General features: G+C 41.5%; 1 protein-coding gene across 1 annotated transcript; it reads right to left on the bottom strand.

Annotated features, from left to right (window-relative positions):
* Positions 1-183: 183 nt before the first annotated feature.
* LOC139408610 (structural maintenance of chromosomes 5) lies at positions 184-27212 on the bottom strand. Its single transcript, XM_071152693.1, has 24 exons — positions 26972-27212; positions 13972-14113; positions 13741-13793; positions 13487-13649; positions 13232-13366; positions 12961-13101; positions 12342-12503; positions 11863-11934; positions 11490-11745; positions 11197-11351; positions 10280-10393; positions 10010-10104; positions 9791-9923; positions 9469-9642; positions 8990-9159; positions 6976-7099; positions 6738-6860; positions 6525-6653; positions 6329-6424; positions 6139-6243; positions 5708-5827; positions 1330-1509; positions 1135-1230; positions 184-1065 (listed from the first exon to the last, which is right to left on the bottom strand). Exons 1-24 carry the CDS (start codon positions 27124-27126, stop codon positions 934-936), a joined length of 3225 nt encoding a protein of 1074 aa, XP_071008794.1. The 5' UTR covers positions 27127-27212; the 3' UTR covers positions 184-933.
* Positions 27213-27596: the final 384 nt, after the last annotated feature.

Here is a 27596-nt window from a genome sequence, read left to right as displayed (position 1 = left end):
GATATGTAACCAGTATGCAACACATACCAGAAGTATTAGCTACAATGTAACCATTTTGAATAATTATTGCGGATGTTTTGGAAAGCTGTGAATTTGAGTAAACACCTCAAACAAACAACTGTCATCATTCGTAGGCTTGGACATGGTGCCCCAACAACACACAACAGGAGTAAATTAAGTCACTTGAGTAATAACTTGTTTACTTTGCACAATAGCTTACTAGAACACCCTTAAATAATATAAGTAATCTTGGGTAGCATAAAAAAAGTGTCATCTATGCAGACTGAATATCACTCCTGTCATTGATCATTATTCTGAAATGTTGAACAAAAAGAAAAGAAAAGCACAGAAACATTACAATATTAAAGATAAGGGTTAAACAAATCAAATGGTACTCTGTTACACCGTGGCCCATTTGCATAGGAAGTTGTCAACTCCAGTACAATTGTGTGATCACATTTTGAGGTGATGAGCGAAAAAGTATTTTGTTTCCCTCAATGGTCTTTGATTGTCTAAAGGTATCTAATTTGATCAAAGGACCATTGATAGAATGGGAGGGAGGGGGGTGAAACTTGTTGATTTCACACTGATGATGTCCTAAGAACTAGGCAAAGACCATTAGATTAAAAAACAAACAAATCTCATGCCCTGCTGACTGCTTCACAACAAGAACATTTAATCCACTATTAATTTGCTCAACCCAAAATAGAACAGCACTTGAATCTTTACAATTAGCATGTTATCTTTGAGATTGGAATGACTCCGCGATAAGGAGTCATTCCAATCTCAAAGATAACATTTGAACAATGCATATCGAACAGTATTTACAAAGTATCTATTTAAACAGTGTATATAAAAAAAATGATTGTGTCAACAAATCTTTTCTGTCAAACCAAAAATGAGAGCTCAGAAAATCATGAACTGGTCATTTCACTATTTGCCCTTGCGGCGGAGGCAGCGTCTCGTGAAGGCCTTCTCGTCCCACTTGTTGGGGGGCAGCATGTGAGGTCCGTTATGGACACACAGGACAGTCATCTCATCTGCATACTGGAGGTTCTGAAGGAGCTGGAGAAAAACACAAACATTAATTCACAACAATCACTAGTAAGTCACCACCTCTGCAGTGACACTTACCTTGGGTGTGATGAAGAAGTACTGGGAGGTTGTCTCCTTGCAAGCTGTCCGTACAACAATGTCAAAGACTCTCCTTTCATTGACTGGGTCCATACCCTGGGTAGAATAGGAAGAAACAAAGCCTGTGTGAATACAGTCTGGATGTGCAAGTGATTTTACCACTTAAGCAGGCAGCAGTTGGTGTCTGTTACATACCTGGTTGATCTCATCCACCACTCGGAAGGGACAGCGGTTGAGCTCTTGCAGGGCCATGAGGTAGAGCATTGTGGAGACACTGCGCTCCCCTCCACTCTGGTGGTGTGCTGTGAGCTCGTGGAGCTGCGTGCTGCTACGGAACTTCACCCGAATACGGATCCCGTATTTATCATACTCCTCCTGCAGGGAGCAGACACCAGTAAGACAGACAGACTTACTACATTTAGGGTTGTCATGATACTGGATTTTCCTTGGCAAAAAGGGAAAGAAAGGAGAAACTATTTGGTCCTTAAAAAAAATTTAAAAAAACACAAAAAAACTACTGTATGTAAAATATTGTGCTCTATAGCTTGGAAAAGATATGTGATTCTGGGTGACAACATAAGGCTTTTTGTTTCCAGCATTAGGACCGTTTTCCTCAGGGAATTCAATCCACTTCATGTTTCTTTGCCACAATACCCCTGAATATCACGATACTTGGTTGTTAAAGTTCATGTTAAGTATCCTTCTATTTCTGTTATTACGGGGCTATGGCTCTGTTAATTAGTGCACCTGCGCAGGAGTCTTGTGGTTGATGAACCTGGCCTGAGTGCAATGGCAACCACGTAGTGTGTTAATACGGTTTAGTAAACGTTGTTAAACTGGAACCTTGTCGTTGTGTCATTTCGATTGCCACCTCGGTTTGACAAGAAGAAAAATGAACATGGAATCTAGACACGGGTTACTAATCTGAACGGGAAAAGGCAGCACTTGTGGTATTATCGCTCGATGGAAGAGCGAGAGAGACAGAACTGGAAATATCCCTTGAGGATTTGAACAAGGATGACGGTATGCAAACTTTGATTAGAGCACTGGATTAGGTGTTTCTTAAAGAGAAAGACCGTGCCTACGAGGCATATTCAAACGGACAGTGTTAGAGATATTTTGTTTGCAATGACGAACTACCTCATTGATTTTGAACAGAGGTACAATAGGATGCGCAAGTACGACATGGTTCTCCCGGATGCAGTGTTAGCTTTCAAGTTGCTAGATACTGCCTGTCTGGATGGTAGGGAGAAACAGTTGGCTTTGACTGCTTGTACTGTGCTGACTTGAGTCAATGAAGTCGGCACTAAAAATATTTTTGGGTGAAAAGACGTCTGTCACGCCAATAACAGATAGAATGCAAGTGAGTGACGCAGCATATTATACACTGAGCAGCAGAGTAAAGACACCAACAAGTCACATACTCAAGACAACCAGCAGAGGGCGCCATTTCCAGGCACAAATCCACTAGACAAATATGGAAGGAGATCAAAATGTGCTATTTGTCAAAGCACTTACCATTGGGTTAAAGACTGTCCTAAAAAAATTAACAATTTAAACTAACAGGAAAATGTAAACAGAGAGCAGTGTAACATTACACTGTTTTCAAACAAATCTGCTTCTGATACGGAGATCTTTATAGTTGAATCCTTACGATCTGTTGTGATTGATACTACATGTGCACACACAGTGTGTGGTGCAAAATGGCTTGATCGCCATGTCAGTGAACTAAACATGAAAGTAGTACAAAGCATGATTGGCACACTAAACTATAGAGCTTTCAAATTTGGAGATGGGAGAATCGTCCATTCTACCAAGAGAGTCAAATACCAGCAAAATTGGTCAGACTAAGTGTCACATTGAAACAGAGGTGGTCCCTACAGATATCCCCTTACTATTAAGTAAAGCTTCCCTCAAGAAGGCAGGGGATGTACAAGGAATAAAAAATGACAAGGCAGTGATGTTTAAACAACCAGTGACCCTTGAACTTACTACCTCAGGCAATTATTGTGTAAACATTTTAGACAAAAGACATCAGAGTCCATGTAAAAATGAGATTCTGACAGACACAGAGCACATGGAGTGTACAACAAACGAGTTGACTGTCAAGAGTGGAAAGGACCGGGAGTAGTCATTGGCCAAGATGGTGTGGTGATATTTGTGAGGCACCAGTGTCAGGGTGCGTCACTCAAGGAAAGTAAACGATCAACAAGATGGAGGGTCTGTTGCTGAGAATCAGCCTGCTAATGAAAAATAACAAAAAGGACACATTAAACAGGCACAAACCTACCAGATGTCACATCCAATGATATGGACACAAATTGACACAGGAAATGGAGCAGACACCTTCAACCATGCCACAGGTAATACTGTTGCGCGTTCAAATGAGGAAAACATTCAACAGACACATGTGTTAAGACAACATGGTTGTTCCAATCTGAAAACTGGACGAACTTAAATCCATGGACAGAGAAAGTGGTACTCCGCATACAGCAACCGTCATTGGACGAGCAGGATAAGCCAAAGGAAAACAGCAGAACTGGTACAACTTGCAGTACTCTGAACCAGCTACACTTTCTGGTACAACAGGGTCAGCTGACCTGTCACTTGTAGATCTCAGAATTGAACCAATGGAAGAAAAAAAAAAACATACACAAAAAACAGAATGACATTGAAAATGATGTACTTGAAACAAAGGATGTATCATTTGACTCAGCTAAGCTTGATGAGCTCAGTAATTGGAGGAACAAAAATGTGTTTGAGGAAGTCAAAAACATTGGCCAAAAATGTGTCTCATCAAGGTGGGTGTGTACCCTTAAGAGTCCTTAACTGGAATAGTGCCAAAAGCATGGCTAGTGGTTAGAGGTTTTGAGGAGCTGGCTGCTAAACAACTCCCAAAAGACTTAGACATTTGCCTCAGAGTCATGATGATGACAGTGATCTGCCAGAAAAAAATGGAACCGTCATTCCATAGATATCAAATCTGCATTTTTGCAGGGAACAGCTGTCAGGGGACATTCACATCCGGCCGCCGTCTGAAGCTAAGAGCAAAGGAACATTGTGGAAATGAGAAAAGTGTATGCATGGTCTCGCAGATGCATCACTCTACCGGTACAACAAAGTCAAGGCAACAATTCTGAGTACAGGTGGAAACATGTCACAAGTGGATCCTGCAGTCTTCTATTGGCTTGATCAAGACTGCAATGTGACTGGAGTACTTGCCTGTCATGTTGATGACTTCATATGGGGTGGCTCAAAGACCTTTGCTACAACTGTGATTCCACACCTCAAAGCTGTTTTCCAGGTCGGCCGTGAGGAGCATGATAATTGTTATGTTGGCATAGAGTTTATTACAGTTGATGGAACAATACTGATATAACAGGAGAGCAAAATCAAGAATTTAACCTAGCCACATGGATTCTTTAAGAGCCGTACAAAGGAATTCCCCTCTCTGTGGAATTGAAGCTGATCAATTGAGGTCAAAGATAGGTCAAATTCTATGGGTTACTAGACAGAGTAGACCTGATGTAATGTTTGATGGCTGCAACTTGGCATCCAACAACACACCACTGTACAAATCATTCATGAAGCAAACAGTTGTTGTGATTACAGTTTATGAACAAGTAACTCAAGTTTCAGCATGTTGGAAAAGATAACACTGAAACTAGTTGTCTTCATCTGTAAGGTGCCCTAGGGAAGCATCACTGGAGGCACACAAGGTGGACATCTAATCGTGTTAATGGGTGAAGGAGGAAGATTCTCACCCATCCGTTGGCAGTCAAAAAGAATCAGAAGGGTTGTCCGAAGCACACTGGCTGGAGAAACACTTGCTCTTGCGGATGGAATTGACAATGCGATCTTTCTTGCAACTCTGTTCTCAGAGCTCACCACTGGTGAGACAAAACGGCACATTCTACCTGTAGTTTGTGTCACTGACAACTACTCCTTAGTTGATGCTGTGAAGTCAACCAAGTCTGTCACAGAGAAAAGACTTCGTCTTGAGATTAGCCGCATCAAGGAATTTACACAAACAGAGAATGCAGTGGATTCTGTGGTCGACCATAAAAGAAACAGCTTGCTGACTGACTAAAAAGGGCGCATCCAGCAGTCTTGTGAGCCTACGGGCACTCAGTAATGGAAAATGGCAGCTTTAGTAATACAAATAAAAACTGTCACACAACCCATTTGTAATGGGGGACTTGAATAATACTTGGACATTTAATTATGTTGTTGATGTTGTCTTTAAAGAAAAGTGGAAGATTGTTAAGTTGATGTTTTAAGTATCCCTATATTTCTGTTATTACGGGGCTATCACTGTTATTAGTGCGCCTGCGTAGGGTTCTCGTTGTTGATGAACCTGGCCTGAGTGCAATCGCAACCATGTAGTGTGCTAATACGTTTTAGTAAACATTGTTAAACTGGAACCTTGTTGTTGTGTCATTTTGAGTTAACACTGGTATAGTGACAACCCTATGTGACTGCTACTAGAGCTCCCACAAACATCTAAGACAACACTCGGGCACCTCCCCCTTAGTCCAGACAGAGGATACAGCAGGTGTTTGGCGTGCCTTACCTCGTTCTCTGAATGCAGGTCCACCTCCCCGGCACACTGCATGGAGCGGAAGAAATCACTGAACTTGTCATTGATCTGCTCTACCAGTTGCTTCAGAGGATTCAGCCAGCGCTCCTTTGCCTGTCAACACACAGAGAGAAGTCTTCAGGAGGGAAACATCTCTGTAGATGACATCAAACCTAGGGTGTAATCATTAGTCCAAACAATTGCAAAACGGAAAGTTTTAAAAACAAGAGTTTCTTTTGGATAAATTCAGGTAAGTCCTTCCCCACTTGGTTCCATTGGCTTCCATTTAGCAACAGAATTGGCATAATGAATTCAAACATGCACTATCCAACACTGATTTGCTAGGCATTTTCAGAAGGAATTTTTTTTTTTAAAGCATTGAAATGATTGGCACAGACTGAGTCACTAATCTGTCATTAGAGTACCTCTGATATGTTCTGTCTGTAGGTTTTCAGGGCATTGCTCTTCTCATCCAGTTCTTTCTCCAGGTTCTTGATCTCCTGCTCTCTCCTGTTGTACTCATCCACCACCTGGGGAAGGGGGGGGGGGGGGGGTTTGTTACATGGTGAGGCAGAATCAATACGTGCACACGCTTTGAGGAGCCTTCTGACTTACATTCTCACTGAGGCCAGTGAAGCACTCTGCCCTGGACCTCTCCTCATTCAACATGGCGTCTATCTCATCCATAGTGTCGGGCAGCTGGCTGAAGGCCTACAGAAAACAAATGAAGAAATTCACAAATTAATGAATGCATTAAAACTGGTAAAATGAATGGAGGACTCAGTGTGGAGTTGTGCAGTACTATACTGACCGTGTGTAGGTCTGGGGGTACAGCACTCTCCCCAGGGTCCATGTTACAGATCTCCCTGGCCCTCCTCATTAGGCCCTTACACATCTCCAACAGACGGGCCTTGCGCTGCTCCAGCATGGCACACGCTTGCTGAGAGGGGAGAAGAGGAAACACACACACAGTGAGTACAGATTACAACTTAATGTGTGAAATTGTATGAGTGCGTGACCTGACCTCTAGGACCCTGAGCTCGGCCGAGCCCTCCCTGCAGTCAGTCTCCAGCTTGGTCTTCTCTGCTGTCATGCCCACGGTCTCAAGAGCCATGTACACCTTCTCCATACTCAACTTAGCCCTCAGCTAGAGACGGAGGGAAAAGAGAGAATGATAAAGAGAGAGAGACTTAAGGCAGTCAGTATACACCACCCAGGTTCTGTATATATGGAGCCTTCAGCATTAACCTGTGACTGTGTACCTTCATGTGGGCCATGAACTCAGCCACAATGGCCACCTTCTGGGAGTTGACTGCTGAGATCTGGGCCTTGGTCTCCTCCTCAGCCTTCTGTAGGTCAATGCCCCCCTGCTCCATCTGCCGAAGACTACACACGCACACAAGAGGAAATGGTGTGTGAGAGGAGAAAACAACAACAGCAGACCACATGTAACCACGCCAGGCCAGCCCAGGACTTCCACATCCAGCTTCTTCACCTGTGGGATCGGCTAAGACAAGCCACCAACAGCTGATGAAACTGGGAGTATCTGTCTAATAAAACATAATTCTGAAACAATCAATTCTGATTGGCTGGGCCTGGCTCCCAAGTGGGCCTATGCTCTCCCAGGCCTAGACATGGCTGTGCACCTGAAATCCATACATTAGGGCCTCATTTATTTAAATTGACTGATTTCCTTATATGAACTGCAACTCAGTAAAATCATTGAAATTTGGACCGTTTGAATTTATATTTTTGTTCAGTATATTAAATGTTAGTAGCTTGGATTAATAAGGTTCCCAGAGTAAACTGCCTGCTACTCAGGCCCAGAAGCTAAGATATGCATATTATTAATAGATTTGGATAGAAAACACTCTAAAGTTTATGAAACTGTTTGAATGATGTCTGAGTATAACAGAACTCATATGACAGGCAAAAACCTGAGAAAAAATCCAACCAGGAAGTTGGAAATCTGAGGTTTGTCTTTTCCTATCCAAGATAGTGTACCTTTTGTCCGATTGCACTTCCTAAGGCTTCCACTATATGTCAGTCTTTAGAAACTTGTTTCAGGCTTCTACTGTGAAGAGGGAGCAAATAAGAACTGTTTGACTAAGGGGTCTGGCAGAATGCCATGAGCTAAAAAAAACGAGTTAGCTGCGTTCCTTTTCATTTCTAAAGACAAAGGAATTGTCCGGTTGAAACATTATTGAAGATTCGTTAAAAACATCCTAAAGATTGATTCTATACATCGTTTGACATGTTTCTACGAACTGTAATATAACTTTTTTTTTTTACTTTGTCTGGACTAAGCGTTTCTGCGCCTCATGAATTTGGATTTGTGAACTAAATGCGCAAACAAAAAGGAGGTATTTGGACACAAATGGACTTTATCGAACAAAAACATTTCATGTGGAACTGGGATTCCTGGGAGTGCATTCTGATGAAGACCAAAGTGAATATTTATAATGCTATTTCTGACTTCTGTTGACTCCACAACATCCACAGTATCTGTATGGCTTGTTTTGGTGCCTGAGCGCTGTTCTCAGATTATTGCATAGTGTGCTTTTTCCGTAAAGCTTTTTTGAAATCTGACACAGCGGTTGCATTAAGGAGAAGTATATATTTAATTCCATGTATAACACTTGTCTTTTCATCAACATTTATGATGAGTATTTCTTTAAATTGATGTGGCTCTCTGCAAAATCACCACATGTTTTGGAAGCAAAACATTACTGAACATAACACGCCAATGTAAACAGATTTTTGGATATAAATATGAACTTTATCGAACAAAACATACATATATATATATATACAATATATATATATTGTGTAACATGAAGTCCTATGAGTGTCATCTGATGAAGATCAAAGGTTAGTGATTCATTTTCTCTATTTCTGCTTTTTGTGGCTCTTCTCTTTGGCTGGAAAAATTGCTGTTTTTCCTGTGACGAGCCTCTGACCTAACATAATCGCATGGTATGCTTTCGTCGTAAAGCCTTTTTGAAATTGGACACTGTGGTGGGATTAACAACAAGGCTACCTTTAAAATGGTGTATAACACTTGTATGTTTGAGGAATTTGAATTATGAGAATTTGAATTTGGTGCCTTGCACTTTCACTGGCTGTTGTCTAATCAATCCCGTTAATGGGATTTCATCCCATCTCATCCCTAAGAAGTTAATTAAATGTCCCCCCCCCCCCATACCCAAACAACCTACTATTTAGGACACAAGTATGGGTATTCGGACACGGCCTGTGTGTGTGTGTGCCACCCACCTGTCCTGCTTGGTACTGATCTTCTGTTCCAACTGTCTCTTTTTACCCTTCATCTCCGAGAGCCCCTTTTTCTGGGCCCGTAGCTCATTGTCACAGTGATCCAGCTTGGCAGTACGTTCCTGCATGGCACTCATCTGGACATCAATGGCCTGCATGCTCTTTTCAGCAGTCTATGCATAAAAAAGTTACACTTAGTTACACTTAATTTCCAAGCTGTAGTGCTATATCAGTGCTTTGCTAAACATCTGGTTATTACTACAACATCACTGCAGGTTAGGCATGTCAACTTACATCATTATGCATCTATGAGTGTCTGATATCTCTAAGGTGTTAAGTCAAACTCTTGAAAAGTTCCTCTTTGGTGTAAAAGGCCAAGTGTAGTTTATTGCTAGTGTAAAGGTGTCGTTTCAAATTCATCACTTATTGGAATTTTTTTTATCCAAGTGGGGGAGGTGCTTGACCGGTGTCTCTGGCCTCACCCTGATCTGCTCCTCCAGCTGGCATTTCTCCTCGGCGTCCACGGCCATGGTGAGGTACTGGGAGGGCCGCACGGCAGAGTTACTGGTACTGGTCTTGCCTGAGTAAAAGGACTTCTTCAGGGAGTACTTCTCCTCAGCTGTGTAAAGCACCTTCAGGTAGGGCTCCTCAATCACCTGAGACATATGGTCGAAGGATTAGAGTTTGGATCAGCTTACTTTCGATTCCAATCTGTTCAGAAATTAAATAAGCTATGAAAATGAAGTAATTCATTGACATTTAGGACTCTCAATCCTCTCAGGCACTCTAGGGTATGGAACGTACCGTCTTGATCATGGCTTTGGTTTGGTCCGTTCCCACGGGAACATCATGCACCTTGTACTGGTTGCAGAGGTAGCTCATAACCTCTTCTGGAGCATCAAAGAGCTCCCGCAGGTACGCAAAGAACCCAAAACGCCTACAGACAAGAAAAGACAAAAAGGGTTAGGTATAGGGTTGATACCTTTACATTCCATCTTGGGACAGTACGAGAAGACTATTCACTTCAGAGACTCGATGGGTCGGGAGGGAGCGCGGGTGGCGCAGGATTCCTCAGGAGCGAAGACTGAATTCACCCTCAGGTTCTGGCTGTCACGCACCTGAGGACAAATCCATCATCAGAGCTCTTACTGACGCACATATTACTTTAATTAGAGCCTATAACTATGGCCGGGTTAGGTGGGTCACATATTAAAAACTCAGGGTCCTATATCATAGCATAGTGCAATGACTGAGTATTACTTTTTCTATTCTTTACCAACAGGTCCGCCTCACCTCCATCATAAACTTCTCCATGTCTTCCCTCTTCTGGAAGACAAAGGCTCGCAGGTCATTGAATGGAATGTGGTTCTCCACGTACTTAGCATGGTTAGGGTTGCGGACACTAATCTGAAAAGAGCAGAACATTTCTTTCAAAGGCTACATATGGGCTTTCAAATTATGTTTACATATCAGCCATACATGCTGTTCTTCAAACCAAGTTGTCTTTTCATTAAAATAAAAAAATAAAAAGAGCAACAGGAATTGAGCCCCACATTGGAGGTGTCATAATACCCTTAAAACAATGCAGTCAAATGGGGAATGGTTCCAATCATTTTTCACCTAGGGAATTTTAAAAGAAATGTAGCCAATGTATTAATTACTACATTTAGCCAACAAACACTTCATCTAGAGATTCTTATAGTTGCCTCGATTCGGCAGGCTTGTCCAGCTCATCATGGCATTTGTAGATCTTTATGATAGACACATTAGCATTTCATTTTCGGGGGGTGTAAATACTGGTGAATATATTGATTAGGACAAGTCCCCTTGTCCTAGAGAGATTTCCAGTTTTCAAAACATCACACCAGGCTAAGACTGCATGAAACACAGGCCTTATTTTAAGTGTTTCTAAAATACCCTATGGGAAAGATTTTATTGTGGAAAAAACAATTGGAACCATTTCCTTGGACTGCTAGGTTTAATGGGTATTATGACTCATACTGTGGTACTCTACTGTGGCCATTTTAGGATATTGGGGTGTAGAATGAAGCGTTAGTTGATAACATATCAAAGAAAACTTCAAAGTTCAGATAGGTCTCCACGAAACAGCAAACAAAGAAAAGTAGGAGGGTGCTTGACAATGACACTTCAAAGTATATGGAGAGAATTAGGCCCATATAGCCTTAACAATCCCTGTAGCGTGCCCTCACCACTAGCATCATAGGTTCATAGACATTGCCACTGAAGATGTGTTTGTTCTGCCTCAGCCACTGGACGGCAGCGTAGGTATCCTTGGAGCGCCCTCTCAGCTTCTCCTCCTTGATTTTCATCATGTCATCCAGACTCCTCAGCCTGTTCTTCAACACTACAGGAAACAAGAAGAGTTACACCAAGTCAAATGGTACGTGTAACGCTCCACCATGGTTAAAATGGTGCAGTGAGCCTCTGTGCCAAGACAGTTTGAGACCCAGAACTCCCCAGACCCTGTGTGTGTGTCTCTTACGTCTACACTCTCCGTTCAAGTTGTCCTTCTCCCTACGCATGTCGGCCTTTTCTCCCTCCATCTTTGCTTTCTCTTCCTGGATGCGCCTCAGCTCCGCATTCACTGCATTGATCCGCGGCGTCACGTCTGATTGGTCGCCTACGTTGGCCAGCTCCGCCCTCAAGTCATCAATCATGCGCCGGGTGTTGCTGATTCGCTTCTGCCGGTCCGCCGCCTCTGTCTGCTTCAGGCTGAAGGCCTGCTTGATATCCTCAATCTAGAGGGATAGGGGAGGATCAAACTTATTTAAAACATCATTCAATTTCCATTGGTATCAATAAGGCAGAAATAGATAAAAATGTGTTTAAGAAAAAAAAAAGAAGTAGTGCCAGACCTCTCTGTGCTTCCGGTCCAGCTGGTCCTGTTTCTGTTTACACTTCTGAGAGGCCTCCCTGATGCTGACCGTCTGGAACACAACAAGGATGCATCACCAGCACCAGTCTAAATTTAACTAGGCAAGACAGTTAAGAACACATTATTTTTTCACAATGACAACCCACTGTTCCCTGGTAGGCTAACTGCTTTGTTCAGGGGCAATACATTTTTACCTTGTCAGCTCAGGGACTCGATCCAGCAACCTTTAGGTTACTCAACACTAACCACTAGGCTACCTGCCACCCCACTGTGTTGTCTATGGGCTAGACAACACAGTGGTTCCCAAATGTCTTTGCAGTATCACCCACCAAGTAAATACAACACATGCTTTCTCCAAGGCCCAGTCTCAAAAGGCATAAGCTGTGAGCCTGGAGCTAAATGGACCTCCCTCTCCCTCCATCCAGCCCAGCTACAAAGCCCAGGGAGCCAGTCTCTGACCTTGTCCTTCATCTGGTTCTCGATGGGCCTCAGCTGACTGTCAATGTGCTGGATTTTCTTCAGCATGGGGGCCTGGGACTCCCTCACGGTTTTCAGCTGCTTCTTGGCGTCCTCCCTTGATTTCTTCACCCCCTCCAGCTCCTTACGGGCAGTCTCATACTCCTGGAAAGAACAGAGGGTTGTCAAAGATTGTTAACATGAATGCTGACATAACATACTTACATATTCATTTTGTTTTTAAATGGAGGAGTATCTATCCATGTCCAGGCTCTTTTAACAAGCTATAAATTACTATAGGGTTGCATTCGTAAGTGCACACTGTAGCAAAATGTTTTGCAATAAACCGTTTCCCCCACATTGTAAAGCACAGGCGTTAAACTTATTCCACGGAGGGCCGAGTGTCTGCAGGTTTTCGCTCCTCCCTTGTACTTGATCGATGAACTAAGGTCACTAATTAGTAAGGAACTCCCCTAACCTGTTTGTCTAGGGTTTAATTGAAAACAAAAAACTAAAACCTGCAGACACTAGGCCCTACATGGAATGGGTTTGATACCCCTGTTGTAGAGTGAATAAACTGTTTACGTTGGTGTGAACTAATAAATATGACCCAACCACTCACCACCCAGGGTTTCTTCTTCTCCAGCATCTTTATGTTGTCCAGGTGTCTCTTCTTCTCGTAGTAGCGCTCTACGTCGTGCTTGTTCCGTTCGTTCCTCTGCTTGAACTTCTCCAGGGCGCTGGCCTTCTCCTTGCACACATTCTACCAAACAAAACAGCTTACCTTAGAACTTACTCTCCCTGAGCCATTAACACTGCAGCAAAAGCTTCTTTATAAAAGAAAAAACAACTAATCTTCATTTATCCAGAGCTAGAACTAAAACTGTTCTCACCTCCAGTTCCCTCTCTTTGGTGCGGAAGGTTTTGAGCTCGCAGTGGAACTCATACATCTCTGGAGGTCCCACTGACTTCTCTGTGGCCTCTAGCAGCTCAATCTTGGTCATCTTGGCAAACTCACCCACCTTCTCCTGCAAAGTCACAGGGCACAAACGGTGGTCAGAGAATTTGAAGTTTGACATGAGTGGATCGAGTAAGAAAAAAAAAAAAAGTAAATGAGCAAGAAAGACAACCTCCAAGTTTACACTCACCTGTGGCAGAAACTGGCAGAGGTTGCTCACTTGGATCTGTAGAGCCTTCACCTCCTCCTCCACAGTCTTCTGGCTGGAGTGTTTCCCATTAAGCAACCACGTCGACTGGTTATTCTCCACATGGATCTCTCTATTGATCACCAGGTTCCCCTTGGCCTTGTGCCTGAAAACACAGGTAGGGTTCCCTCAATGTTATTATACAAAGACAGAGGGAATCCATGTTGGCATTTCTGAATAATCTAAAACAAACTTACAGTACAATCTCAACCGATCCTTTGTTGCACCCACGCTTCACATACAGCCCAACCTAGTCAGAATATATCCAAGTTAAAATAAAATCTCTCCAATAAAATTTAAAAAAATAAATGTAAATACAAGTCAATATAGTGTCATATATGCAATAATGAAAAATCATTCAAAGGAAAGTTTGACAACATATCCTAAGTGTAGCTAGCTAGGACAGTTAATAATAAATAGCCAACTACCTTGTCCCCTCTGCCCAGGATGGCAGTCTTTCCTGCCAGACCCAGACATATGGCACAGACAATACTGGACTTGCCAGTTCCATTGGCCCCCACAATCATGTTTAGGTTTGGTCCAGGGTGAACTATGGAGTGGTCATAGGTCCTGTGGGGGAAGTAGAGGGGAGTGTGTCAGCTTAACTTAAGTACAGCAACTTTATTAGCCAATGTTAGCACATTCAGTTAGCAGAGTAGGGCCGACTCCATTTAGTTGACTGGTCGATATCGCGGTTGACCAACAGCATTACTTTAGTCGAGCAGTCGCAATATTTCGCACCAGTCTCAGTGGATTAATCTATTGCGGAGGCCACGGGGATGGCACAGTCCATCACTAAGACATGTGATACAGAAATTGTATATATAAATTATGTAAAAATAAATGGTACAACACTAAATCAATCAGATATTATTTTATAGCAAATAAGCTCTCACATTGGATATGGTCACTGTAGAATTGCCGCCTTTCCCTATGTTGCCATGTGCATAATAGCAAAGTTAACCAGCATATTGGGATTGAGAACAATGGGGTAGTGCAACAGCAGCAGAGACGAGGAAACCAACTTAATTAGGTCTATAATCAATAGCAAAACTCTTAATGTGCCTGGCTTTATAAAATCATCCATATACAGTACCAGTCAAAAGTAGACACCTACTGATTCAAGGGTATTTATTTATTTTTACTATGCTCTACATTGTAGAATATTGAAGACATCAAAACAATGAAATAACACATGGAATCATGTCGTAACTAAAAAAGTATTAAACAAATCAAAATATTTTATAGATTCTTCAAAGCAGCCACTCTTTGCCTTGACAGCTTTGCACACTCTTCGCATTCCCTCAACCAGCTTCACCTGGAATGCTTTTCCAACAGTCTTGAAGGAGTTCCCAAATATGCTGAGCACTTGTTGGCTGCTTTTCCTTCACTCTGTGGTCCAACTCATCCCAAACCATCTCAATTATGTTGTAGTCAGGTGATTGTGGAGGCCAGGTCATCTGATGCAGCACTACATCACTCTCCTTCTTGGTCAAATAACCCTTACACAGCCTGGAGGTGTGTCTTGGGTCATTGTCCTGTTGAAAAACAAATGATAGTGGGAATAAGCGCAAACCAGATGGGATGGCGTATTGCTGCAGAATGCTGTGGTAGCCATGCTGGTTAAGTGTGCCGTGAATTCTAAATAAAATCACTGACAGTGTAACCAGCAAAGCACCCCCATACCTCCATGCTTCACAGTGGGAACCACACATGCAGAGATCATCCATTCACCTACTCTGCATCTCACAAAGACATGGCGGTTAGAACCCAAAATCTCAAATTTGGACTTGGACCAAAAGGACAGATTTCCACCAGTATAATACACATTGCTCGTGTTTCTTGACCCAAGCAAGTCTCTTCTTCTTCTTATTGGTGTCCTTTAGTAGTGATTTTTTTGCAGCAATTCAACCATGATGGCCTGATTCACGCAGTCTACTGTGAACAGTTGATGTTGAGATGTGTGCTACTTGAACTCTGAAGCACTTATTTGGGCTGCAATTTCTGAGGCTGGTAACTCTAAATGAACTTATCCTCTGCAGCAGAGGCAACTCTGGGTCTTCCTTTCCTGTGGCAGTCCTCATGACAGCCAGTTTCATCGTAGCTTTTGATGGTTTTTGCGACTGCACTTGAAGAAACGTTCCAAGTTCTTTACATTTTCCGGATTGACTGACCTTCAAGTAATGATGGACTCATTTCTCTTTGCTTATTTGAGCTGCTCTTGACATAACATGGACTTGGTATTTTACCAAATAGGGCTATCTTCTGTATACCAACCCTACCTTGTCACAACACTACTGATTGGCTCAAACACATTAAGGAAAGAAATTCCACAAATTAACAAGGCACACCTGTTAATTTAAATGGATTCCAAGTGACTACCTCATGAAGCTGGTTGATGGAATGCCAAGAGTGTGCAAAGCTGTCATCAAGGCAAAGGGTGAAGAATCTCAAATATAAAATATTTTATTTGTTTAGCAATTTTTTGGTTACTACCTGATTCCATGTGTGTTATTTCATAGTTTTGATGTCTTCACTATTATTCTACAATGTTGAAAGTAGTAAAAATGAAAAACACGAATGAGTAGGTGTCCAAACTTTTGACTGGTACTGTATCTACAGAAATAAGACAGATCTTGCTTTGGGCGCCTGTTGAATAACCTACTGATTCCATGTGCGCCGAGCCTCATGCAACGGCAAAATGTTGGATAAAGCCATTTTAGTCTGTTTTTAATCTTTGCTATGCTGTGATAAAGGCTTCACAATTTCTCATTCAAACAGACTGGTATTACTTAGTGTTGTTTACACTGATCCAAACAGGCAGAAAAATAATATTGTAATCTAACAGCACCTGTTTGTCACATGTGGACCAGAGGAAAAGTAGCTGCTGCTTTTGCAACAGCGATGCTAATATAATAACAAAAACATGTACCACAGCTCTCGCTCCTATACCCTCCATTTTCTTGAGCTCATTATTACAATTATGATCGTGATTATAATAAGTAATGTTATCATCAGTAGGCTTTGTATTGTAGCCTTGTATAACCACTAAGAGCGCAACCGGTTTAGTCTTAAGCCTATATTTCAATATATATAGGCTACTATATCAATAAATCATTTGTTCATGCCATCACACAGCATACGACACATTCATGCTTTGAAATGCAATCAAGTGTTTTATTTTTTTTAACTAAAGATAACTTTGAATAATTAGCCTAAACAAATAAACTGCAATTCACAAATGCATGCAACCGTTTTTAGTCTGCTGTAATAAAGGATTTGTATATATTTCCCCCCCGTTAGAACAGACTCCCTGGTACACTTATTTGGTGTTGTTTACTGTTCCAAATGGTCCCCCCAAAAATTATACTGTAATCTAACAGCAACTGTTTGGCACACAATACTCACGCATTGCTTGCTCATATACCCTCCTTTTCCTGGTTTCCAGTAGTTTCCGCAACTAAGGCAAATGTCTTCCACAGATCTGACATGTCCAGTAAACATTTGCCAGTTTCAAGTTTCCACATCTGTCGTATCCATTTTGCTGTCACGTGTTACTGTGTCCGGAGTTTGTTATAACCAATTTATTGATGTGATTATGATAGGCTATAGGTCAGGCCCTATTGGTCACATGCATGCGATGCTCACATGTTTCATGTAAAGAGAGCAAGGGCTGGGAAGGTTTTCCTAAACAAAATAGGGATTTTGGTATGAGAACTTTAGTCAGAAATAAGTAAGAAACTAAATGGCTGAAATTATTTTGCTTCAGCACAGGCAATAAACACTTGCTGTGGTGTGGTGCCTTTTCATTGCAGTAGGGAGGAGAGAACTTGCACCAGTCACACAGGCACGTGCTGTCATTTATTTTAAACACAGTGTAACCATCGGGTTCTTTAGTCATTTTTGTGTCATAATTACTTAATCAAACAGTGTGCTTAAAGCATCAGACAAGCTCAGTGCATCTGCAGTTGATTTTATTCAAACTATATATGGAGAATAAGGTTAAACATTTTGACCAATCGATTGGTCGAAAGAACAGGACACCTCACAACCAAGATTTTTAACTAGCCTTGGCTACAATAAAACAACCTCTGTCGGACACATGCAAATTCAGCAACATTTAGCTACCTAGCTAGATGGTTACAAGACTCGGTCACAGATTATTTTTATAATCTTTGACTTGCAAAACAGCAACATCTCACAGCTAGCTAGTCTGATTAATCAGGCTGCAATATATAATGAATTGGTTTATACAGCCTGAAACGAATGTCTGCAAAATCGTGTATATGTTCCTTACAAGTCCGAACGTTGAATAAGCTGCTCGAAATGAGACAAAACAACAGGAAACTATTGCTTACCCGACTTGAGAGCCAGTAGTTCTGCACAAAGGTAAAGTTATATTGGATATACGTCAAGGGTTTCCAGATAGCACAGACCGATTTTGTAGTGACAACAGGTTTGTGGTGTCAGTCTTCCGTTTACACAGTCACAGGCAGATAGCTAAAGTGAGAATAGGAATTGGTCTAAAGCCAAGAAAAGGACATTCACGATGTCATGACTGTCCAGTGAGGATCCAAATAGATCCGATCAGCTTTACAATAAGTAACTTCAACCAGACCCCCTCACCCACGGGGACCATTCTACTACTCTTTTCAAACCATCGTATTTCCGCTACTCTCATCAGCCCACTGGGAACCATCGGGACGGCTGGCTTGCCTACCTTCAAAAGAAGCTTCAGGAGCGAATGGAAGTAGAATAAACTAGTTCTGTTCAGGACTACACGACAAATCCCTGGTACCGGACGACTGCAGAGGAAAACAGTAGAAGACGGGTGGGGACCCCTTTTGGACAATCAAGAGCCTTACAAGCGTGAAGCATGCTGTGAAAAGGCCCGGTTCAGAGAGGTGGCACGGTTCAGAGATACACAGCGAACCAAGGCATTTTCACGTAAATACATTCATGATTTCTTACTCCAAGCGGGCGGCGGTTTGTGTGTAAAGTAAAGGAGTGCTGTAAGTTAGAGTAGTTTCTAAAATGTACCAACGTTAAGTGTCTCGCCCTCTGTCTTTTGTAACAAGCAGCCATATTGTTATCAGTCCGCTAGGGACCTATTAACGTATTAAGTGTGTAGGTTAATCTTGTGTTTCCATTTAGGTTAGCTAATAAATAAATAATTAAACCAATGTGTAGTACTGAATCGTAAGGCTACGTTTTTTTACAGCTGCAAGGAGGTTACGACTGTTCAGAATGATATGATACAAGGTTATGATTAATAAGTTGACTGTTTAGATGTGATAGGTAAAATACCTTTTAGAGTTTAATAATTGACCTACTACAGTAGCTATGTTGGTATTGGACTTCTAACTATGTGTAGTTGCTTAGGATTCAAACCCTTCTCAAAACAGCCTAATTCATACTCTTCAGAGGGATAATTAAGCAATAAGGCCCGAGGAGGTGTGGTATATGGCCAGTATACCAAGCCTGATTTGATTGTTTTTAAAAAGCAGTTGTGTACTGTTCACGTGAACGGGGCATGTTGAATCCCACCGAATCAATCCTGGATGCTCACGTTGCAAAAAGCAAAGGAAAAAAGGAGGAGGAGCTGAAGAACTGGAAAAGCCTCCTGACGGATTTAAGTCTCATATGGGAGCATTTTGGCTTCCCTGTCAAACATGACAGAAGGGTGGTAGACAACACCATTAAGGTGTGTAGGCATTGCGCCACAAGAAAGCCGTATAAATCATGGAAATACATTGAGCATGGACACCCATTTAAAGCATCATCACCCCGTTGTGTCAGTGACGGGAGGCAACTCAGCCAAGAGACAACTTCTCACCGCAGAATTTAAGAAGCCCTTTGCTGCAGAATCAGACCGGACTAAAGCCATCTCCAAATCTATTGGGATGTTTATAGCTGCAGACATGAGGCCATACTCTGTTGTGGAAAACAAAGGGTTTAAAAATACGGTGAAAGTGCTGAGCCACGCTAGGAAATCCCATCGCACACCCACTTCAGTATCATGCCAGATCTTTATGAACAGGAAAATATCCAAATTGAGCACTGAAACTGCACCACCGTCTGTGTCCATGATCCTAATCTCTGAAAACAAGGATTCTACAATCCATGGGCCCAAGTGAGGAAGACGGCACCAACAATAGAGATGTCAAGGCTGCCATTAGAGAGGACCTGAACCCCAGATAACCCCCTAACGTACAGGACTACCTTCATAGATCACCTGCACTGGATCCAAGGTTCAAGTCCCTGTCCTACACCAGAGAACATAGTGATCTCACCACTGAGATTGTGACCACTGAGGAGGTAAAAAAATAAAAGTGAATTACTTAATAAATATACTGCAGTCTAATCTTAGTCTATGCTATTGCTATTAGAATCATCCATTTTTTATTTGGAATAATGGCTTTTTATTAAATGTTATTGCCACAATTATAGTTCTATGAAATTAAACTAATTATTTATTAGATCGCCATTTTTTCTGCAGGGTCAAGCCACAGAGCCGACAGGAGCAGACTCAAGAGGCATCATATCCACAAAATAATTTGGCCACGAAGGGGCTTTTCGGGGAGACCTCTGCGAACAAGGACACAGGCAAGACGTTTGCCAACACCATCAAAGATGCAGAGGCATCCTACAAGGCAGCAAGCGGCATTCCAGTGGATGGTGATCCACTGACATGGTGGAAAGCAATGAGTGTAAATACCCTCACATTGCCATGATGGCAAGACGCTACCAGGCTGAGCCTGGCACTTCAGGTACTTGCGAGAGGGCAGGGGACATAGTGACTGCAAAGGGGCTCTACACCTCTCCCCAGACAATGTAGACATCCTCATCTTTTTGAAAAATAATTTAAAGTTATAAGCTCAGGTCTGCTTTGCTTACTTTACTTTTTTTTAATGATGTTGACAGGCAATTTTTTCATTCATTATTGTTCGGAAGAAGGTATCGTGCCTCATATTGCACTTTAATTTAACAATTGAGTATTGAATATTTTATTTTAAGATTTTACTTAAACACTTAAGTTCCTTGCATTAAGTGTTCTTTAACCTCATGAAACTCTGGGGGCAGTATTTCATTTTTGGATGAAAAACGTTCCCGTTTTAAAACAAGATATTTTGTCACGAAAAGATGCTCGACTATGCATATAATTGACAGCTTTGGAAAGAAAACACTCTGACGTTTCCAAAACTGCAAAGATATTGTCTGTGAGTGCCACAGAACTAATGCTACAGGCGAAACTAAGATGAAATTTCATACAGGAAGTGAGACATGATTTGAGGCGCTGTGTACCAATGTCTCCTTATATGGCTGTGAATGCGCAAGGAGAGAGCCTACACTTTCTGTCGTTTCCCCAAGGTGTTTGCAGCATTGTGACGTATTTGTAGGCATATCATTGGAAAATTGACCATAAGAGACTACATTTACCAGGTGTCCGCTGGGTGTCCTCCGTCGAAACTATTTCGCAAACTCCAGGTGCGCGCATTTTTCCATTTTGAAGAGAGGAGAAACCAAACTGCCAGGAGTGACTTATCTTCAAATAGATATGTGAAAAACACCTTGAGGATTGATTCTAAACAACGTTTGCCATGTTTCTGTCGATATTATGGAGTTAATTTGGAAAAAAGTTTGCGTTGTTATGACTGAATTTTTTGGGGTTTTTCTCAGCCAAACGTGAAGAACAAAACGGACCGATTTCTCCTACACAAATAATATTTTTGGAAAAACTGAACATTTGCTATCTAACTGAGAGTCTCCTCATTGAAAACATTTGAAGTTCTTCAAAGGTCAATTATTTTATTTGAATGCTTTTCTTGTTTTTGTGAAAATGTTGCATGCTGAATGCCAGGCTTAATGGTATGCTAGTACCCTTACACAAATGCTTGTTTAGCTATGGTTCAAAAGCATATTTTGAAAATCTGAGATGACAGTGTTGTTAAAACCTGTTAAGCCTACCCCCTCCTTTTTCGAACATTCTGTTAAAAATCGCGCAACTTTTCAGCGTCCTGCTACTCATGCCAGGAATATAGTATATGCATATGAGTGGATAGAAAACACTCTGAAGTTTCTAAAACTGGTTAAATCACAGCTGTGACTATAACAGATTGTGTGTTTCATCGAAAAGCGCAAGAAAAACTGCTCACTGAAAGCTAAAAATAATATCCATGCGTCACTTTCATGGGTTGTTAAAAGGGCACAAAATTAATTATGGACCTGCATGCAATTCCTACAGATTCCACACGATGTCGCCATTGTCGTCATTATCCGGGGAGTTTTTTGTTGGTAAATCCAACTAACTGGATTCCATTTCTTCCGGTCTCCGCCAGGATGTTTTGAAGTGCACATTGTCGGCCATTGATTTGAAGACGAGGAGCTATTGAATACACATCGCCCTGTAATCATTTTGATAGATTATAAACGTTTACTAATACCTAAAGTTGGATTACAAAAGTATTTCGAAGTGTTTTGTGAAAGTTTATCGTCGACTTTTTTAATTTTAAAAAATGACGCTGCGTTTTAAAACTGTTTTTTTCTGAATTACACAGCTTCCATAGATGGCTATTTTGGGTATATATGGACCGATTTAATTAAAAAAAAGACCCAATAGTGATGTTTATGGGGCATATAGGAGTGCCAAGAAAGAAGCTCGTCAAAGGTAATGAATGTTTTATATTTTATATCTGTGTTTGTGTATCGCCGGGTACGCTAAATCTTTTGTTTAGGTCGCATTCAGGCATTTTGGGGTGTTGCATGCTATCAGATAATAGCTTCTCATGCTTTCGCCGAAAAGCATTTTAAAAATCTGACTTGTTGGCTAGATTCACAACGAGTGTAGCTTTAATTCTATCCCCTGCATGTGCATTTTGATGAACTTTTGAGTTTTAACGAGTACATTTAGCATTTAGCGTAGCGCATTTGCATTTCCAGGTGCCTAGTTGAGACATCTGCGTCTCAAGTAGGATCAAGAAGTTAACAAAAGGCTAAACTTGAGAGCTAATATATTTATTTAATTTGCGATTTTCATGAATAGTTAACGTTGCGTTATGCTAATGAGCTTGCAGGGATAATTACACTCCGGGATACAGGTTTTTTTCATAGCCAAACAAAACAGAGCGATTAGTCCTACACAAATAATATTTTTGGAAAAACTGAACATTTGCTATCTAACTGAGTCTCCTCATTGAAAACATCCGAAGTTCTTCAAAGGTAAATTATTTTATTTGAATGCTTTTCTTGTTTTTGTGAAAATGTTGCACGCTGAATGCTACGTTAAATGCTACGCTAGGTATCAAAACTCTTACACAAATGCTTGTTTTGCTATGGTTGAAAAGCATATTTTGAAAATCTGAGATGACAGTGTTGTTAACAAAAGGCTAAGCTTGAGAGCTAGCATATTTATTTCATTTGCGATTTTCATGAATAGTTAACGTTGCGTTATGGTAATGAGCTTGAGGCTATGATTACGCTCCCGGATACGGGTTTGCTCGTCGCAACTGGTTAAGTAATAATTGGAATGCAAAAGTTGTCTCCCCCAGTTTTTTGCTGATCCGAAAAATTATCCGATCCTTGACTCAAAACCGGGATCCGATCCTTAACGAGTTCTGTGATCCGTTGCACCATTAGTTACCACCCATACTACAGAGTTCCAACCTTTCTCTGGAAGCAACGACAGCACAAGAACTGTTCGTTGGGAGCTTCATGAAATGGGTTTCCATTGCCGAGCAGCCGCACAAGACTAAGACCAACATGCGGAATGCTAAGCGTCGGCTGGAGTGGTGTAAAGCTCACCGCCATTGGACTCTGGAGCAGTGGAAACACATTCTTTAGCATGATGAATCACGCTTACCCATCTGGCAGTCCAACGGACTAATGTGGATTTGGTGGATGTCAGGAGAACACTACCTGCCCCAATGCATAGTGCCAACTGTAAAGTTTGGTGGAGGAGGAATAATGATCGAAGACTGTTTTTCATGGTTCGGTAAAGGCCCCTTAGTTCCAGTGAAGTGAAATCTTAACGCTACAGCATACAATGACATTATAGACAATGATGTGCTTCCAACTGTGCAACAGTTTGGGGAAGGCCCTTTCCTGTTTCAACATGACAATGTCCCTAATCACCCAAACTCACTAACGCTTGTGGCTGAATGGAAGCAAGTCCAAGCAGCAATGTTCCAACATCCAGTGGAAAGAAAGCCTCCACTCTTCTTGGAAGACTGTTATAGCAGAGGAAGGGAGGGGGGGGGCAACTCCATATGATTGCCCATGATTTTAGAATAAGATGTCCGATGAGCAGGTCTCCACATACACTACGTGACCAAAAGTATACACACACAGCACCTTCAGAAAGTATTCACACATTTTGTTGTGTTCAACCAATTTAAAATGTAGATTTAGTGTCACTGGCCTACACACAAAACCCCATAATGTCAAAGTGGAATTGTTTTTAATGATTTAAAAACAAAATGTTGAGTCAATAAGTATTCAACCCCTTTTATGGCAAGCCTAAATAAGTTCAGGAATGAAAATGTGCTTAACAAGTCACATAAGTGTGTGAAATAATAGTGCTTGGCATGAATGACTACCTCATCTCTGTACCACAAAGACAAATATCTGTAAGGTCCCTCCGCCGAGCATTGAATTACAAACACAGATTAAACCAAAGACCAGGAAGGTTTTCCAAAGCATCGTAAGGAAGGGCACCCATTGGTAGATGGGTAAAATAAATATAAAAGCAGACATTGAATATCCCTTTGAGCATGGTAAAGTTATTAATTACACTTTGGATGGTGTATCAATACACCCAGTCACTACAAAGATACAGGCATCGTTCCTAACTCAGTTGCCAGAGAGGAAGGAAACGGTTCAGGGATTTCACTACGAGATCAATGGTGGCTTTAAAACAGTTACAGAGTTCAATGGATGTGATAGAAGAACACTGAGGATGGCTCAACATTGTAGCTACTCCACAATACTAACCTAAATGGCAGAGTGAAAAGAGAAGCCGGTACAATATATATTTTTTAATCCAAAACATGCATCCAGTTTGCAACGTAGTTTAACTCAAATACATTTGTTGGTAGTCAAAGAAAATATTACTAACAGGTTGTATATCACAGCTGGCCTGGTACATTGTTTACTGCCTCCATTCGGGATGCACCATTTCAGTGTCAATGACTCGATATTTTGGACAACAACTGATAAATATAACTAAGGCTGGGAATGTCAATACAATCAAACTAGCAAGGGTAATATTCACAAGTCAGTCATAACGTTGCTAATAGGCTAGCGTATCCCTTTATGTAGCAAGCTAAAAACACAGAGCCTAACGTTAGCTAGATAGCTAGCTGCTACGAGGATGTCATGTAATTGGAGGAGTGGAGTGAGTGACAGAATTTTTCCCCCTCATTTTTTTGGTGGCTAAACACAGCTAGATGCAGGTGTCATTTGGTTAGCAAGCAAGAACTTGAACATTATCCAGTTAGCATCTCTCTTGCCTTCACAAATTCACTCTGGCTATCTACTCCGATTTCAGAGCACTCGTCATTGTGCCAGAGCGCAGAATAACTGATGAATTTACAAACGTGCAACACCCGCTGAATATTACTGGCGTTAGTAAACGTAGGCACAAAAAAAAGTTAGTCATGAACGCCCTAGATAAGTTGTAAACAGCCTAGCTAACAAGCTCTCCTAGGGAATGTAAAATGGTCAGAGTGAGGGGTTTGCTCATTTATGTTTGGAAGTGGCTAGCTTGAACTTTAACCAGTCAGCTTCGGTGGTTGGTTGGGACAAGGATGCATTGGCAGGCAAGCTGCAGGACGAGTAGGCTAGAATTCCCCATCGTTTATCAGTGAAATTTTCATGGCCAACTAGCTGCAAAAGATTTAGAAGTTTCTCTAATGTTCCTTCATGAGATTTAATCATCACATCTTGCTCTGGCTAGCATTAGTTGCTTATCTTGTTGATGTGCATAAATAAGGGAGAGAGCCTACCTTTTCATGGTTGTTTGATCAATAGGACTAAAGTTCAAATGTAAGAGGACTCCCATGGTATTGACAGAAATCCATTGAGGTGTAGTTTGGTGGATGCTTTCTAATGATCTAAAGTCACAACTGCCTGTAAACACACAGTCCACTTGAAAGTGAATGATGGCAGGCCTGTGTGGCAAATAGCTTGTTTGCATAAAGGCCTACTGCAGCTCTGATCTGACTGGTCCTGGTCAAGACAGACATTTGTATTTATGGCAGTGTCTATTAATTGGCCAAACTCAAGGTCACTTTCCCACTCTATATTGCTATAGAATTTTCACAAATGCCTTAGTACCAAACATTCCAAAAATGTATGAAAATGACTATGTCGCTTTTTAAAGTGTAATATTCTTCCTGGGGGAGTATATGAAGAGATTTTAAGATTAAGAACTGCAAAACGCTGTCAGTTTACCTGAGGTAAACATTCAAGGTTTATGTGGGTAATTCTAATTGCTAACAATAGCGAAAGCGGCATTAGCGAAACAGAACAATTTGCTCGGAATAGAATTTTCGGAATGAGTGTTGGTGCCACCGTGCTCAATATAACTAAGTAGTTGTTGACAGGATGAAAAATATCATAAAATTAGGCCTGCTTTTTCGCGATTACTTCGAAACTACGGCAAGCAGTTGGAACATACGGCAATATTATGAAACTGGGCTCCATGGCAGATGCAATTAACTAGTATAAAAAAGCTTTGTTAAAAATGTCATGTGGCCAGCCTACTCTAGTCTCCTTTTAATCGGACGTCTAGAATTTGAGCTAGGAAGGCGCAAAAAATACCCGATTTAAAAATCAAATTGTTAACGACCCTGTTAAAATCCGGTATGAGGTTATCGGTAATGGACGGCTCATGGCGAAAAAGTGTGTTGTGTCACTCACTACAAGTTGATTTACGAATGTATCGATATTGGTCATATCGGTTTAGATAGGATATTAACGTTAGAGATGTGAATTCGACAACACCATCGTCGCGTCAAACAGGTTGTCAAATATCTTCCGACCTATTTTCCGTAAACATGAGCTTTAACATAGAAATATGGCCGTGTCGGAACCCTAACCATGTAATGTTAAAAGGTGTGAGGTAACTTTTTTTGGGGAAATGATTTCTCGACGATATGAAACATACGTCCCCGATGTTTACAAAACCACACCGCAAGCAATGCATGTCAACGCGTTTAATTAGCGCAGGCGTCGGGGCTCTACGACTCTCACGGCCAGAAGATACGAGTCAATTGGCGCTAAAGGTAACGTTAGTTAGCATATAGCAGCGTCTATGAATGAGGGTACTATCTAACGTTAGGTAAATTGCTATCACGCCGTAATAGCTAGCTAACTTTTTTTCTAGCTAGCTAGCGTGTTTAGAAACATGTTACAGTTGAGTTGACTTACAGGAAGTTTTGCATTGTGATGCGAATTATGGATCCTTCGACAAATCCAGACACCTGGCCATCTCCAACGGTACCAGAGGACGAACCTGCTCCATTATTTGAAGGTTGTGTGTTCGTTACGTTACTAATTCGTTTTTTCTTGCCCGCAGAAGCCATGATGCTGACTTAAAACTTCGAAGATGTGCTAGCAGTCTTTCAGTGGAATTCGCGCGCCCAGTATGGACGGTTGTCGATTGATGATTGGAGAAGGTGGGTCACGTGTAGCGTAGTTCACCAACAACATGCAGCTCATGTCCACTAGGTGTCAGTAACGCCCTATGTTTCATGCCTACAGCAAAGAGAGTTTATTACAGCAATGAAGTATCTGTCTGCCAGATAGTGTCAGTCAGAATACAGTAAGAGGTGCATCAATACCAAATATTCTTAAAATATTAGCTATAGTTCCAGAAAATATGTGCCACTACTCTTGTAGACCTTTAAAATGAAGACAAAGTCATAAGACAAAGGCATGCTTTGTTATTGCTGCTCATGTTGTGTTGCTACCATGTTGTTGGCATGTTGTGTTGCTACCATGCTGTGTTGTCATGTGTTGCTGCCTTGCTATGTTGTTTTATTAGGTCTCTCTT

This window comes from Oncorhynchus clarkii, chromosome 5 (genome assembly GCF_045791955.1).
Source record: "Oncorhynchus clarkii lewisi isolate Uvic-CL-2024 chromosome 5, UVic_Ocla_1.0, whole genome shotgun sequence".
In the NCBI taxonomy this organism is placed as follows: Eukaryota; Metazoa; Chordata; class Actinopteri; order Salmoniformes; family Salmonidae; genus Oncorhynchus; species Oncorhynchus clarkii.
The sequence above is the reverse complement of the archived record's forward strand: the minus strand, read 5'-3'. Positions and strand labels throughout refer to the sequence as shown.

Excerpts from the sequence above, each read along its gene's own strand:
- LOC139408610 (XM_071152693.1), bottom strand. The coding sequence starts at position 27,126 with ATGGCTTCTGCGGGCAAGAAAAAACGAATTAGTAACGTAACGAACACA. Across the intron at positions 13,102-13,231 it reads CCAAAGAGAGGGAACTGGAG|AATGTGTGCAAGGAGAAGGC; the intron begins GTGAGAACAGTT and ends TTTGTTTGGTAG. Across the intron at positions 9,643-9,790 it reads CCAAAGCCATGATCAAGACG|GTGATTGAGGAGCCCTACCT; the intron begins GTACGTTCCATA and ends CATATGTCTCAG.